The sequence below is a fragment of the Phocoena phocoena genome, chromosome 1, assembly GCF_963924675.1.
Source record: "Phocoena phocoena chromosome 1, mPhoPho1.1, whole genome shotgun sequence".
Lineage (NCBI taxonomy): Eukaryota > Metazoa > Chordata > Mammalia > Artiodactyla > Phocoenidae > Phocoena > Phocoena phocoena.
The window spans coordinates 108,537,773-108,554,356 of NC_089219.1; the positions used below are offsets into that span (position 1 = coordinate 108,537,773).

Sequence of the window (16,584 nt, forward strand, 5' to 3'; positions counted from 1 at the left end):
ACTACTGCTATCACAATTATACAACTCGTCCTAAGCAAATGACCTTTTTCAGCAAGAAAAAGCTGGCCAGTAACTGGAGGCAAATACTTGAAGGAAAAAAACCTTGATAGTATAGAAAATTTTAGTCGTTCGTGAACAGTGGTAATGCTTTCCTATAAGTTTATAAAGAACCTCTTTCCCTGCAGCCTAAAGCACCAGATTAATATTGGATTAATAATTTAGGCTTAAGGCTTGTATCTCTTTTCTGTGCTACTAGAGGAAATCATACAAATTATAGATTAGGGCCACTACAAATTCACTGTTTCTCACTTCACTTGGGCGTTCAGGGATACTCAGTCAAACTTAGTAGTTCTCTCTCTTTGTCTCATTCACTACATCACTTTAGAATGTTTTCCATAATGTCTAAGTCACCTGACCCACACCAGTGTTTCCTGCTTCACAGTGGAAAAAATTGAGTCTGTCAGACATTAGCTCCCTCAGTGTCTAGCCCCCATGTTTGTAAACTTAGTTACATATATCTACCTAATCTCCTTCCTTCATTGTAAAGGAAATACATCCTCTTTTCCAATTCAGAACTAACCTCTCTGCCAACACTCGTTTTAGACTCCTACCATCATTGAAGGAAGCCTTTCTCTGTAATTACTTGCACTTTCTGTAATTATTTTCACTTTCTCTCCTCTCTCTCTTTCTTTCCCCCTTCTTCTCCCTCTCCCTCCTTCCTTCTTCTGTATTTTCAGCTTGTCTTCCTCTAATTACTTTTCCACAGACTACACGCATACTCAAGTTTCTCCTGTTAAGTAATGTATTTAAAGCCCCTGAGCCTGGATTCTCCTCTAACCTGTCTTCTCTTCAGTCAAGCTTCTTGGATAAAGTCGCTATCTTCACTTCTCACCTCTTCAATCCATGTATCCTGGCTTCTTGCTCCACTATAATACACTGAAACTCTTCTTGCAAAATCACATTGCAGGAATGTGCACAGTGGTCTCTTTCAGTCCTCACTTATTTACCTCACTACTGCATTTAACACTTAACCATTCTGTTCTTCAAACTCACTTGTCCCTTGGCCTCTCCCTCTGGTTCTCCTCCTACCTTTCTGACAGTTTCCTTCTCAACTGCCTTTGCTAGCTACTGTTCTTGCTTATCCTGTAGATGTTAAAGACTCCTCCCAAACTCTGTCTTTTGGTTCTCTTCTCATTCTACATGATCCCCCTAGGTAGAACTCGTCTATTCCCACAGCTTCAGCTGCCACCTGTATTCAGGGACATCATCAGGTCTCAATGTCCAGATGTCTGGTGGACATCTCCATTGGGATGTTCCACAGGTATCTCAAAAACAGCATGTTTTTGTCTTAATTCAGTCAGTCTTGCTTTCTTTGTTCTCAAACTTAAACCACTATACCTAGTCACCAAAACCAGAATACTTGAAGTTATCACAGATTCTTCCTTTATCCTCATCCTTCACATTTAATCATTGACCAACTACTGAATGAAGAGTCTACATTTTTTGTGTCTTCTATATCCAGTCCTTCCCCTCCACTTCTGGTATTTCTTTAGTTCCAACTTTTATCACATCTTCCCAAAAGTCTTACAGTAGACTTTTGTTCTCCAGGTTTTCCCACCAGCAACCCCCAATTCGTTCTCACATAGCTGCCAAGATTTTCCTTCAGAAAAGCAAGTTTGATCATAGTAACCTGTTAAAACCCTTCGGTGATACCCCCATGGCCTATAAGATTCAAGATTCTCCCTCTCTTCCTCTCACTATATCTGCAGCCATAAAGGAGAAGTTAGGATGGCTCCAAAGTTTTGTCCTAAGCAAGTGAAAAGATAGGTTGGCCATCCACTAAGATGGGGAGAGCTATATGTGGAACAAGCCTGGGGGAGAGGATTAGGGATTTGGACATGCCGAATTCAGAAATAAACTAAACAGCCAAGTAGAAATGTCGATTAGACAGATGCTTAAGTCTAGCATTTAGGAGAGCAGTCTGGGCTGGAGATAGAGATTTGGGAGTCATCAGCAGATAAATGTATTTAAAAACCACAAAACTGGGTGAGATCATCTAGGGAAGTGCATTTCAATAGAACTTTCTACAATGATGGAAATGTACTATATCCATGCTATCTAATAAGGTAGCTACTAGCTACATGTGACTATTGAGCACTTGAAATATGGCTGGTTCCACTGAGGAACTGAATTTTTTATTTTATTTTAATTAATTTAAATTTAAATAGCCATACGTAGCTAGTAGCTACTACATTACACAGATATAGGGAGTAAGTGTAGCTCAAGAAGAAAGGAGGACCGATGAATGGGTTCTGGACACTCTACCATTAAGAGGTTCAATGAGGGACTTCCCTGGTGGTCCAGTGGTAAAGAATCTGCCTTCCAATGCAGTGGACGTGGGTTTGATCCCTGGTCAGGGAACTAAGATCCCACACGCCGCGGGGCAACTAAGACCACGTGCCACAACTACTGAGCTCGCGTGCCACAAACTACAGATCCCACGCTCTGGAGCCCTCGCACCACAACTAGGGAGAGAAAACCTGCATGCCACAACTAGAGAGAATCCCGTGCGCTGCAACTAGACAGAAGCCTGCACACCACAACAAAGGGCCAGCGTGCCACAACGAAAGATCCTGTGTGCCGCAACTAAGACCCCACACAGCCAAAGAAAAAAAAAGAAAAGAAAAGAAAAGAAATAAAGAGATCAGGGAGATGAGATGAGACCATGAAGAGACACTGAAAAATGTCAACTAATGAAGTAAGAAGAAAACCAAAAGAATGTGATGTCCTGGAAACCAAGTAAAGAAAGTATTGAGGAGGAGCAAGTGATCAACTTAGTTTAAAAGGACCAAAAGCCTTGATAATACACAGTACTGACAGGATGTGGAAAAATAGGCACTTTCCTGAATTGCTAATAGAATGACATCTGTAGAACACCTTGGAGATACCTACCAAAATTTAAAATGCACAGTATGTCCACACAACTATATATAAAATGCAGTTTATAGACTGTATATAAAATATATATTAAATATATACATACATATGCATGTATCTTATAATATGAATATGTAAATTTGTAAATATATGTATATACACATAGATAGTCTCTCTGAAAGGATATTCATAAGAGATGAGTAATAGTGTTTGCCTCTAGAGAGAAACTGGGGTGTAAGAGGACTGAGGTGAGAAGGAAACTTACTTTTTTTTTTAACAATATGCCCTTTTTTTATATTATACCATGTGCAAACATTTATCTAGTCAAAAACAGATATTTTACTTTATAATTTTTTATTTTTTTTTTGGCCATGCCGCATGGCTTTCAAGATCTTAGTTCCGTGACCACGGATGGAACCAGGGCCCCCTGCAGTGGAGGCACAGAGTCCCACCCACGAGACTGCCAGGGAATTCCCCAAAACAGTGTATTTTAAAGTAACAAAAAATGATTGTAGAATATATAACACTATGGAACACTTAAAGCATCATGATGCTAAATACATTGTTTCAGGTGGGTAGATTCAAATGAAGCTTACCTTGTCTTAAAATGTAGCATTTCAAAGGCATGATTTTAAGTCCCAAGTTCACATAGAAATGTCATAATTGACTCTGCTAGATCAATTGCAAAATAACCACCCCTTCATTTTTGGGAGCCTTTGTTGGGTATCTCTGCAATTCAGAGATTATCTGAACATTCTTACATTTATTTTTTTAAGTTTTTTTTTATTGAAGTATAGTTGATTTTCAATGTTGTGTTAATTTCTGCTGTACAGCAAAGTGATTCAGTTATACAAATATATACATTCTTTTCCATTATGGTTTATCACAGGATACTGAACATAGTTCCTTGTGCACCTGGTTGTTTATCCATTCTATATGTAATAGTTTGCATCTACTAATCCCAACTTCCCAGTCCATCCCTCCCCCATCCCCCATCCCTCCCTTGGCAACCACAAGTCTGTTCTCTATGTCTGTGAGTCTGTTTCTATTTCATAGATAAGTTCATTTCTGTCGCATTTTAGATTCCACATATAAGTGATATCATATGGTATTTGTCTTTCTCTTTCTGACTTACTTCACTTAGTAAGTGATAATCTCTAGGTCCATCCATGTTGCTGCAAGTGGCATTAGTTCATTCATTTTTATGGCTGAATAGTATTCCATTGTGTATATGTACCACATCTTCTTTATCCATTCATCTGTCAGTGGACATTTAGGTTGTTTCCATGTCTTGGCTATTGTGAATAATGCTGCTGTGAACATAGGGGTGCATGTATCTTTTTGAATTATAGTTTTGTCTGGATATATGCCCAGGAGTGGGGTTGCTGTATCATATGGCAACTCTATTTTTAGTTTTTTGAGGAACCTCCATACTGTTTTCCATAGTGGCTGCACCAGAACATTTTTAAATAGCCACAACATCTGATTCTGTTTTCATGAAGTCCCACAAGAACAAATACTCTCTCAGTTAGTGATTCCTTCAAGGTGTTTTAGAAAGAGACAGAGAGACAAACAGAAAGGAAATGTAGGGTTGGTTGTTGGGTTTCTTTCCATGATTTATACATAAGCATGTACATCCTTTGACTAAAGGTATTTCTATTTAGTTTTTTGCTATAACCTCCAAAATGGTTGCTTCTGCTTGATGTCATTTTAAATAATGGCTGGTAAGTGATTTAACAAAATTATTTGCCTACTAAGATTAAATAATTTTATCTTCTCTTGGTGGCATGAGAAAAGAAAAGCAAGGCAGACTTTAACAGTTTTGAAAATAATGTGATCTCCTTCTTGTTCATATCTTCAGAAGGATCTAATAGGAGGACCACTCACTTTTGTTATAAAGCTATTTTGATAAAGATTGAAGCACCATAAAACTATGCAGTGCAACCTAAATGAGGCTAGTGACTGAGCTGATGCGTCAGCATGTCCAGTGTCAAAACTACACCCACCGGTTTTTTGTTTCCATGGTTTCTTTTTCTTGGTTTATCAAAGGATTGAGGAACAAAGATTTTAAGAAGAGGTGGATTTCTAGAAGCGCCATTAATTTATGTATCCCATTCTTTTCTTGCACTCAAAATACTAAATGTTTCTTGTTCCCGTGTTATGGGGACATCCAAATATACCAGTACTTTCCAAAATACTTTGAGGTCCTTGGACAGAAGCCATTGTTAATGACACTGTACTAAGTATTTGACGAAGGGCTTATACGTGAAAGGAGATGTGTAGTACAAGCATAAATTACTGCTATATTGATACCATATCACAGTGAAGTACTCTTCAGCCTCTTGAATATAAAAGAATATTCCTACATTTGGTTCCAGCAAACACTATTGTGCTATTCTGAAATCCACAGCACAGAAATTATGACATCCGCTCATAAACAGAAAGCAAATCACTATTCAGCATTTCCTGCTCTGTTTCCTGCCAATTTCAGATAATTAAAACTTTTTTTAAACCTTTTATTCTATTCTGCTTTAATTCTGCTTCCTTTACCAAAGAAGAAAGATTCAGAAATTAAAACTGTGTATATGATAGTAACAGCAAATTTTGCCTTTTTTCCCCCTTATCCTATGATATTAACTTCCTTCATTATTGTAGACCTCAGGATATCATTGTGTTTATAATTGGAGGAGCCACCTATGAAGAGGCTCTAACAGTTTATAACCTGAACCGTACCACTCCTGGAGTGAGGATTGTCCTGGGGGGAACCACTGTGCATAACACGAAAAGGTAAGGGAGAACATTCAGTCCTGTAACTCTTTCCGCTTTCCCAGAGAGGAAGGCTTAAATTCCCTTTATGTAGGAAAAGTAAGGTCAGTGCTGACCAAACTGCTGTAGACCAAAATGCATCAGTTCATAGAATAATTTAGAGTTTGTGTGAGATGAAGCATGTATACTCTATTAAGTTCATAAATCACTTAATTGGGTCAAAGACCTGGAGAGTAATGACCAATCTTCACTGTTAACAGTTTTGTTTCTTATGTTCAAGGAACAGACTGGCATTTTAAAGATACCCAAACATAATACTATTGAATTCTGTGAGTTTTTCTGTTTTGTTGATTAAGTACATTCATTCAGTAAATATTTAGTAAGAAGAATACAAAGATGAAGAAGATAAAGATCCTGCCTCAAGTAAGTGATTGTCTATTAGGAAAGATAGAACATAAAAAATAAGAAAATAAGTGCCTGGAGAGAGATGTAAAAGAGCCATGGATTCTCAGAGTGGCTAAGAGAAACTAGCAAATGTTTCATGGAGAAGATAGTGTATAACCTGAGCCTTGGATAAAAAATGGACATATGGAGGGAGAGTACATTCTAGGCAGATTTAACCACATGAACAAGTTACAGAAAACTATAGGCGACATACATAGAAAAAGAACAGCAAGTAGTCAATTAGCTGGAATGTGTGTAATACGTGAAAAGGTTGATTGAATGCCATAATTGTAGAAGGTCTTGAATTCCATGCTAAGGAATTTTTTCCTACTTTCTTGTGTAGAAAATGAGGAATCATTGAAAGTTTTAAGCAATAAAATTACAAGAAGGTCATAGTATTTTAGGAAGATTCATTTGGAAACTAAGAGTAGGAAAGACAGATAATTGAATTTAATGATTGGGGACCCTGAGAGATCCATGCTGAGCCATGTATATATAGATACACAGGGAGGCATTAGAGGTGTTTGTGTACTTTTTCACTTTGTATTATTATTTGCCTCATTGTACATTCTGTTTTATAACCTGCATTTTGTAGTCTATGATAAAAACATCTTATAGTCTTAAATATATAATCATTCATTCATTAAACAAATATTAATTGAAAGGTAAGATTGGCTGGATTTGAATATTTCCCTCTTACTGTTTTTATGAATTTAGGCAGATTAGTTACCCTCTTTGTCAGTTTCCAGAGCTCACTGGCCATTTATATATTTCTGTTTGTGAATTGCCAGTTCATATTCTTTGCAAGAATTATATCTGTGTAATTAAGGATATTGACCATTTTCTAATATATTTGCAAATATATTTTCCTCTATTTGATATTTTTGTTTTATATTATTCACAGTGTTTTGTTGTATAAAACTTTTTTTTTTTTTACTTTTATGTAGTCAAAGTTACCAGTGATTACTGCCTTTGATGTCATGCTTAGAAAGTTCTTTCCCAGTCAAGATTATATAAATACTAACCTCTATTTTTTCCATTATTTTTAGGACTTGTATTTAAAGTTATATATTTATAATCTATCAAAATTTTATTTTGATGTAAACTGTGCAGTAGTTTCATTTTATAAACTTTACAGAAATATTACATGTACATACTTCATTACATACAGAAAAGTATACAAATGATAAGCAATGAAATAGCACAAATTGATTACATCTATGTAACCACCACACAGATCAAATAATAGAATGTTACCAGTATCTCTAGAAGCCTCCCTTATTCCTCATGTCCCCTCCTTTGCACAACTCCACACAAAATAATAACTATTATGACTTCTGTTATTATATATTAGTTTTACCTGTCCGTAAAAGATAATTGTTGAATGAATGAAGAAACAGTGGTTAAAATTAATCTACTTCTGCCTTTCTCACAAACAGATCCTTAGAAAAATCTCTAATCACCTTACTCCCAACTTACAAGCTATCATTGTCCAGCATATTGGTTCTACTTTGTTTTTATAATCCCCAAATGAATCATTATTATTTTCAATAGTCAATATTTGTTTAGATTTACCTACATATTTGCCTCTCCCCCCTCTTCCTCCTGGCCCTTCTTTCTGATCCAGTATTCTTCTTACTAAAGAACCTCTTTTAGTAGTTCTTTCAGGTTCTGGTCAACTTGACGTTTTTGTCTAAAAATATCTTAGTTTAGCTAAGTTTAGAATTTCAGGTTGATAGTTTTTTTCAGCACTAAAAATCAGAAGACAGTGGCATACTGGTACTTCCCTGGCAGTCCAGTGGTTAAGACTCTGTGCTTCCACTGCAAGGGGGCGTGGGTTCGATCCCTGGGGAGCCAAGATCCCGAATGCCAGTACCGTGTGGCCCCACCCCCCAAAAAAAGAAGACAAGGGAATACTATTTTCAGTTGTTGCTTCTTAGTGGACTTCTTAACGAAGTCTACTCTCGATACAATTGTTTTTCATCTGTAGGCAATATTTTCTTCTCTGGCTCTTTTTAAGATTATCTTTTTGTCTTTGGTATTCTTGTTTCAGTATTACATATCTAAATGTGGATTTATTTTTATTAATGTTACTTAGTATGAAAATACATGTTTGGCATAATTTCTGGCAATTTTCCAATCGTTATTTCTTTGAATATTGCATTTTTTCCCCAATTATTCTTTTCTCTCCTTCTGGAATTCCTGGGAGCTATATGTTAGGCATTTATCTATTTTCATGTCTCTTAACCTCTTATTTATATTATTCACCTGTTATCTCTCTGTGCTGCCTTCTGTGTACTTTTTTTCACATTAGTATTTCAGTTCAGTAATTCTCTCTTCAGCTATGTATAATCTGTGTTTAATTTGTACATTGAGTTTTTAATTTCAAAGGTAGTATCTTTATGCCTGTAATTTCTATTTGCTTCTTTTTCAAACTTGCCTGATTTTTCATTAATTTCTTCTTCTCATGTGTTCAAATCCTTTTCAAATTTTTCTTTAACCACATTAATTCTATAATCTGAAGTACTTGGAGGTCTAATTCTGCTGTTGTGTCTGCTGACATTAGCTCCTGATGGCTCATTTCTGCATGTAATTTTGTATTACGAGTTATCTTAAAGAAGACTCACAGGACTCAAGAGGAGCCTAAGTTGAAGATATATCTCTTCTGTGTAGTTTGTCTTTCATTTAGGCCAGGTACCCAAAGAGTATTATCAGTTCAGAACTTTTTTTAATGTTAATTTCTGTACTAAAGGGTTCCTGAACCATGCAGAGCTTTATACTGGTTTATTTTCAAGTTTCCTTGTGATCTTCCTGTGCAAATAGAAGATTTTTGTTTTTTCTATTCTCTTTTCAGTGAGGGCCTCTACATTATGCGAGAGTCTTAATTCTAATTCCCTTTCTTACTGAGGCCTAAGCCCTGTCTCCTGACCCTCTGCAGCTGTTAAAATACAGTGCCCTTGTTTATGAACATTGGCATATTATGAACATTGGCATATATCTATTGGGTAGTCACAAGCATTGGTTTATACTTATCAACCTAAATTTTGGTTCCCTTTTTGTGATGACTCTTGGAGATTTCCCTTAATTTCTTAAGAGGTTAAGCTATTCATTTAAAAGTATGTATGTCATTTTTTATCCAGCATTTCTATGTGTTTTATTTAATTTCGCCTTATCTAGTTGGCCTTGATTTCAGAAATCGAAGTATAAGTGTGGTTATGATCTTGGAAAAGTTTAAAATGGTAGTGACATTATGCGAAGTTTACTCTAATTTGAAAACTCTTAGGTAGTATTTGGAAGCTTAACCGTGCATCCTAAAATGTCCGACTGAGGATTTTGTACCTAATTCAGTAGTCTGTGGGGGTACCATTGAATAATTTTGAGCACAGAGTGACACAATACTATCACTACTATTTTATGCAAGTTCCTCCCTTTGTTCCTGCTGCTGCTAATAAAAATAATCATAATAGGGCTTCCCTGGTGGCGCAGTGGTTGAGATGCAGGGGACGCGGGTTCGTGCCCCGGTCCAGGAAGATCCCACATGCCGCGGAGTGGCGGGGCCCGTGAGCCATAGCCGCTGAGCCTGTGCGTCCGGAGCCTGTGCTCCGCAACGGGAGAGGCCACAACAGTGAGAGGCCTGCGTACCGCAAAAATAATAATAATAATAATAATAAATACTTATTGAGCATCTACTATGTGCTAGGAACTTTACTAAGTACTTTACATATATTAAGTCATTTAATCCTCATATAAGGTATGTACTATTATCTCCACTCTGTATATGGAAACTGAGGCAGAGAGATTAAATAACTTGCCCAAGTAAACATGGCTACTAAGAGATAGAACCAAGACTCAAAACCAGAGTCCATGCTTTTAATCACTGTGTATTTCCTTCATAAGTATTACTTGAATGCCTGACACTGTATTGTTCTCTAAATAATATTTAATAATTTAGTGTTCAAAATGTTTTATTACTAGATAGCCATAATGGATTTTATTTTCTTAATCTAAATGAGTTCTCTCATGATTGTATATATAATTATCTGCTTTTAAATAGGCTTTAATAGCAGAATTCAGAAAGACTAATTCACTTTTAAATGATCTTTCTGAGAGTTAGTATTTCCCATTGAGTATTTGTAGCCCCATGGCCCATACTTAAGAACTATAGCATTTTCTCTTTAACTTGAAACATTAGACATTTAAAACTAAACATCTGTATCTCAATTTTGAAAATACTTTGGATTTAGATGGAAAGATAGATTGGCAAAGATTTTTATATATTTCTTTGTAATTTAGTCATATTAGAAATAAAAATGCATATATTTTCAGATGTGTTTGGCTAATTAATAGTACTGTGAATAAAACTGCATTTTACTATTAAAAATGGGGGAGGAACCTAAACATCTAGGTTTTTCCTTAAATTAGTGTCCCAGGTCCTGAGAAAATAATCTTTAATATAAAATTAAGAAAGGCAGGAAAAAAAAAAAAGTAAGGCAGCTTTGTAAAAGCTTTATACTAGATTCTCCCAGCTAGCCAGCTCCGTATTCCTTTGTCTGACTTAACAATACGCTAAGCAGTACACTAAGTTACATTCGAGCAGATATCCTGAAGCAATAGAAGGGTCAATAAAATCTTGAATGGGATTGTTCAGTGGTCCCCGATCAATGAAATTCTTAGGAAGAGGGTGTTGCTCTGGTAATTAACAACCTGAGAAAAATTTAATGTTTGCGATACATAAATGTTCCAAAATCTGGTTTTTTAAATTTACTTTCATAAATATATAGCCTCCAGCAATAAGTAAATAGTGAAATTTTTCACTATCAGTAAGAAGATAGTGCAATTTGTATTTCAGAGTCCAGTTATTGTAAAGGCTTAAGTAATTGAAAGCAACAGTTTCAGCTTTTAGAGGAAAGGCTCAATTTTCATGATGAATGTGGATTACCTTGGGTATTACTAGACTGTTAAGTAATTAAGAGTTCACAACTCTTAATACATATTGAAATCCCAGACCCTCAGTAAATGGGAAGGTTAATATTTTTCAAAACTCAGTTTTATACCTGGATATAGAAAGGCTGCTGTAAGCAGCAATAAAATATGGGGGGAGAAGTTGAACAATTTGTTTCTGTGAATTGTTAGGGTTTAATTTTTGTGGGAGTCTGTGCAATTTCCTATGTAATACATGGATTATTTCTTAAAAGTCCAAAGGAATAAGTGACAAAGACACAGCCTTAACCTCAAAACTCTACCGTGCAGAAGTATTATTTTGAGAGACTATGGCAACCAGGAAACAGAGTATACTTTTAGATATGCCATGATAGGTGCCCTCTTTTTAAGCTTTTCTTTTTTTAAAAAAATTTATTTTATTTATTTATTTTTGGCTGCGTTGGGTCTTTGCCGCTGTGCGCGGGCTTTCTCTAGTTGCAGCGAGTGGGGGCTACTCTTTGTTGCAGTGCGCAGGCTTCTCGTTGCGGTGGCTTCTCTTGTTGCAGAGCACAGTCTCTAGGCACGCGGGCTTCAGTAGGTGTGGCATGCAGGTTCAGTCGTTGTGGCTCGTGGGCTTAGTTGCTCCATGTCATATGGGATCTTCCTGGACCAGGGCTCGAAGCTGTGTCCCCTGCATTGGCAGGTGGATTCTTAACCACTGCACCACTAGGGAAGCTCTGTGCCCTCTTTTTATACTTGGAATTATGTAAAATATGATATGCCCCACGAAGATCTGGATTGGTGAGCATTGTAATAAGCAGAAAAGAAATCATATCTTGGGAATTCCCTGGCGGTCCAGTGGTTAGGACTCCACGCTTTCACTGCCATGGCCCGGATTCAGTCCCTGGTTGGGGAACTAAGATCCCACAAGCCCTGGGGTGCAACTGAAAAAAAAAAAGAAAAAAGAAATCATATCTTGCAGCTCAGAGTGTTATATGCTGATATAGAAGCTACTATCCTTCCAGAGTGGGAAATGCCAATTGCAAGATATTTCTGTGATACAGGTCACTTGATTTCCCTGATGTATTAAATAAAATCTGAGATTATGACAGATTTATTTTGAAGTCAGATCCCAGCACTACCACTTACTAGTTTATGATTTGGAGCAAGATACTTAATGTAATAGGTAGATGGGTCAAAACTCGTCTCTTGCATCCTAGAAAATCACATGAACCTCACATGTAGCAATTTGAACAACCTTCATCCTGGGATACCTTCTGTTTCTAAAATACATTGAGATTGCCTTCACTGTGAATTGAAACAAAATCTTAGTTTTAAACAAAACAAAAAAATAAAAAGCAATTCCTGGGCTTCCCTGGTGGCACAGTGGTTGAGAGTCCGCCTGCCGATGCAGGGGACACGGGTTCATGCCCTGGTCCGGGAAGATCCCACGTGCCGCGGAGCGGGTGGGCCTGTGAGCCATGGCCGCTGAGCCTGCGCGTCCGGAGCCTGTGCTCCGCAACGGGAGAGGCCACAACAGTGAGAGGCCCACGTATCGTAAAAAAAAAGCAATTCTTTCCTTCCCTCCCTGACATATTTCCAGAAATGAAAGTAACTTTTGGTGAGAGAATAGGGCCTGTGTATAAGTAAGCTAAGTTTTAAGCCAGAAGGTACCTGAAGATAAATGTCACTTAGAGGGTTTGTTTTGATTATAAAATATCTGCTTTATTTTTAAGAATAAAGGACTGTTATTCCATGTTAAATGTGGTTGCCATTCTCTGTGAAAGCACTGAAAATTCTAACATTTTTTATTTCTTAAGTTTTTTGTTCTACTTAAAATGTCCCTTAGATTTTAAAAGGAAATATACATTAGTTGAATCTGAAATTCAACTTGCCATTTAGAGTTCTAATTTCAGCTGCTCTCTCTTAAGTACCTTATTTCTTTAAAATAGTTCTTTTGTGACAATATTATTCAGTGCTTCAAGCACTGATCACAGTGAAACAGAGTTCTACAGGCCTTTTGTAGTTATATGAGTTGTTTCTATAGGACCTGCTCTGATGATGTGTAATTGTAATTATCTTTGTTTAGCTTTAAACACTATTTAAAATAGATGGTGTGTGTTTGCTGCTAAGGCACCAAGGAACTTTGCAGAAACTAATTATCTCCTTAGCAACATTCTTAATAAAACTGCCTTCTGAATGAAGAGAGGTAGTCAATATTTTCTTCTCTCTCTGTAGCCATATGAAGTTTAATATGAATTTTGTATTGCTTTCCCTTCTCCTTTTATACATAATGAAATCAAAGAAATAAAAGATAGTAACTGATCACAGGGGCCTCTATACAGGCATAATTTTCATGCCTTTTTCAAAGCAGAGAACCTGCCCTGAAAAAGGATCTAGGTAAATAGATTCAGCAGTGACCTGAACACATGCAAGTGCTTGCCTTAAGCAGTTAGTCTGTTATGTCTCTGGGGTCCATGCAAGTTTGCAGTGTGCAGACTGTCATCTCCTGTGTCAGTATTTGCACATCTTACGGATATACTTCCCCCTGGCCCTTACTACTTCCCTCTTCATTTGTCTCATTAGTCATACTGGCCTAATAGATCCTCAGTTAGTGGGGAATAAGTCAAATTTCAACTTCTGAAATTATATATGACATGGGTTGTTCTACTCACCACAAATACTTTCACCAAAGTCTTTGTGAAACAGAAGTAATATTGCCCTAGTTATGAGTTCTAGAATAGATAAACATTTATTGAACAAATGAGAAGAGCATAGTCAATAGTTCATTCACTCTTTCAGCAAATATTTACTGAATATTGAAATACCTCTGTGAATAAAAGCAAAGATCCTAATCCTCAAGAAGCTTACATTTTAATGCAGAGAGAGACAGAAATAAACAATAACTTAATAAATAAGTATATTTTATAGTAAATCAGAAGATGATAAATTCTATGGGGGAAAAAAGCAGAGCAAGGCGAAGGGAAATCAGTAATACATAGAGGCAGTAGGGTTCAGTCACACTGCTCAGTATGGTATCAGGAAAGGCCTCATTAAGAAGAGATTTGAGCAAAGACTTGGAGGAGCTGAGGGAATGAGCCAAAAACAGATGCGGGGAAAAGAATCTCAGGCACAGCAGCGCTGTGTCCTAAGGCAGGATCATGCAGTGTATTCAAGGAGACTGTAGAGTCTGGGGTTGCAGTCAGGGAAGTATCAGGCACCTGATCGTGGACGGCCTTGTAGACTATTTTGAGGACTGGTTTTCACTATGAGTTAGAGAGCATTGTAGGACATTGGGGGTTTTTTAACAGCTTTATTGAAGTAAAATTCATATACCATACAATTCACCCCTTTAAAGTATACAATTCATTGGTTTTTGGTATATTCACAGATATGTGCAACTACCGCCACAGTCAATTTTAGAACATTTTCATCATCTCAGAAAGAATCCCCCAGCCTTAAGGAACCACTAATCTACTTTCTGTCTCTATAGATTTCCCTGTTCTGGACATTTCATATAAATGGAATCATACAATATATAGTCTTTTGTGAGTGGCTTCTTTTACTTAGTATAATGTTTTCAAGGTTCACCCATGTTGTAGCCTAGATCAATACTTCTTTCCTTTCTACGGATGAATGATATTTCATTGTGTGAAATGAAATACCATATTTTGTTTATCCATATGTCAGTGATGGACATTTGAGTCATTTCCACCTTTTGGCTATTATGAATAATGCTGCTATATACATTTGTGTACAAGTTTTTGTGTGTATTGTAGAGTTTTGAGTAGAACCATGGCATCTGACTTATATTTTAGCAGGATCACCCTGGCGATCAAGTTAATATGAATTGAGAAGTATTATTTATCTTAAAATATTCAGAATGAATATGGGTTATTATAAAAATGCAAGTTTCCTAGACATATATAAATGAACTCTACCCATTATGCATTCATCTACTGAGTCATTATTCTTGTTGTGTTTCTGAAGCACATGATCGTACCTTGCAAATAAATGAGCATCTTGGTTTGGGTTTTGAGCTGGCTTGCCTTCTCTCTTCACAAGTCAATCAGTGTTAAAGAGTTCTGGTCCTTGCTGGTAGCAGTTGACATGTTAGGTTAGCTGTGTGAGCCGAGAGGCCAAGAACCAGATCAGTACGGATGGAATTGTTCTCCCAATAGAAGAAATCCCTCTGTCTTCTCAGAAACAGGATAGAAGTAGAGTAGAAAAGGGAGGTGAGGTGAATGTATTAGTAGTGCTGCCAACATTACCTGAGACCTGCCTGAACTGTGGATGAAGAGAGCTCTTTAGTCTTCCCCAGTGCTGTCAGTCAGTTCAGTACTTTCTTAAGACTTTCGACAAGGAGGAAAAGTAAACCTAGGTCAACAATCCTCTTACTGCCAGATTCCCTTTCAAACCAATAATAATGACTACACATAGTAGGTTCTCTATAACACTACTGGGTTCAAATAAACCCTCGTTAACAAGCCTGCACAATAATTAATGGTCTCATTTTTCAGTTATTTTCTCTCTAACTAGCAAAGACAGATGAAGAAAAATAGGCTCCCCCCGCCCCCGCAAGTAATTCATGCTCATTGTAATAAAAAAAAGTAAACATAAAAGTCAAAATCATTCATACTACCACACAACTCAGAGCTAACCACTGTTAATATTTTGGTATATTTTCTTCTAGTGTTTTTTTCTTTACCTGAAGGTTTTTGAGTTTTGTGTGTGTTATGTTTGTTTTTGACATAATAAGGATCACATTACATTGTCTATAAAGTTTTGTACTTGTTTTGCCCACTTTTAATTATACTGAGAACATTTTACCATGTTATTAAAATTACTTAAAATTATCCTAATGGCTCTATAGTTTCAATTTTAAGGACGTATCTCTGTTTAACCATTACCGTTTGACATTTAGATTGTTTACAATTTTTTGCTTGATATAAATACTGCAGTAAACATCTTGTATATTGATAAACCCTTGTCCTATCTCTGAATATTTCCTCTAGATAAATGTACAGTGAGGCAGTCTCAAATATTGCTAGTAGAAGTGTAAATCCATAACTTTTCTGGAAAGCAGTTTGACATTATATATTCAGGGGCATGGGGTTGACTTCATGGCTCTTGTTGTTATTGAGGGTTTTTTTTAGTTTCTTGATTTTTTAGAAGCCCTAACTCAGGTGTTGGAAGTGTTCTATATCTTGATCAAGAAGATGGTTACATGACTGTATACATTTGTCAGAGTCATCAAATGATATCCTTAAAAGTGGTACATTTTATTGCCTATGAATTATATCTCAATTAAAAAATTAAAATTTTAAAAAACAAAGCACTGTAGTACCAAACTGACATTTTTTCCTTGATATGGTTAGAAAGATAGAAAGATAAAAAGAAATCGTTTTCTTACTATGTATTTCAGTGTTATTTAGTGACATGCCCTAGAACCACCAGATATTAGCTGGTGTTATGAGCACATGATTTGAAAAACACTGATCCATAGCAACTCCTAAG

General features: G+C 36.5%; 1 protein-coding gene across 1 annotated transcript in view; it reads left to right on the top strand.

Annotated features, from left to right (window-relative positions):
- VPS45 (vacuolar protein sorting 45 homolog) overlaps window positions 1–16,584 on the top strand; it is a 68,331-nt gene that overhangs the window by 37,433 nt on the left and 14,314 nt on the right. The window contains exon 14 of the mRNA XM_065875825.1: window positions 5,593–5,724. Within this exon, the coding sequence (XP_065731897.1) occupies window positions 5,593–5,724 (132 nt within the window). The remainder of the gene's footprint in view (window positions 1–5,592; window positions 5,725–16,584) is intronic.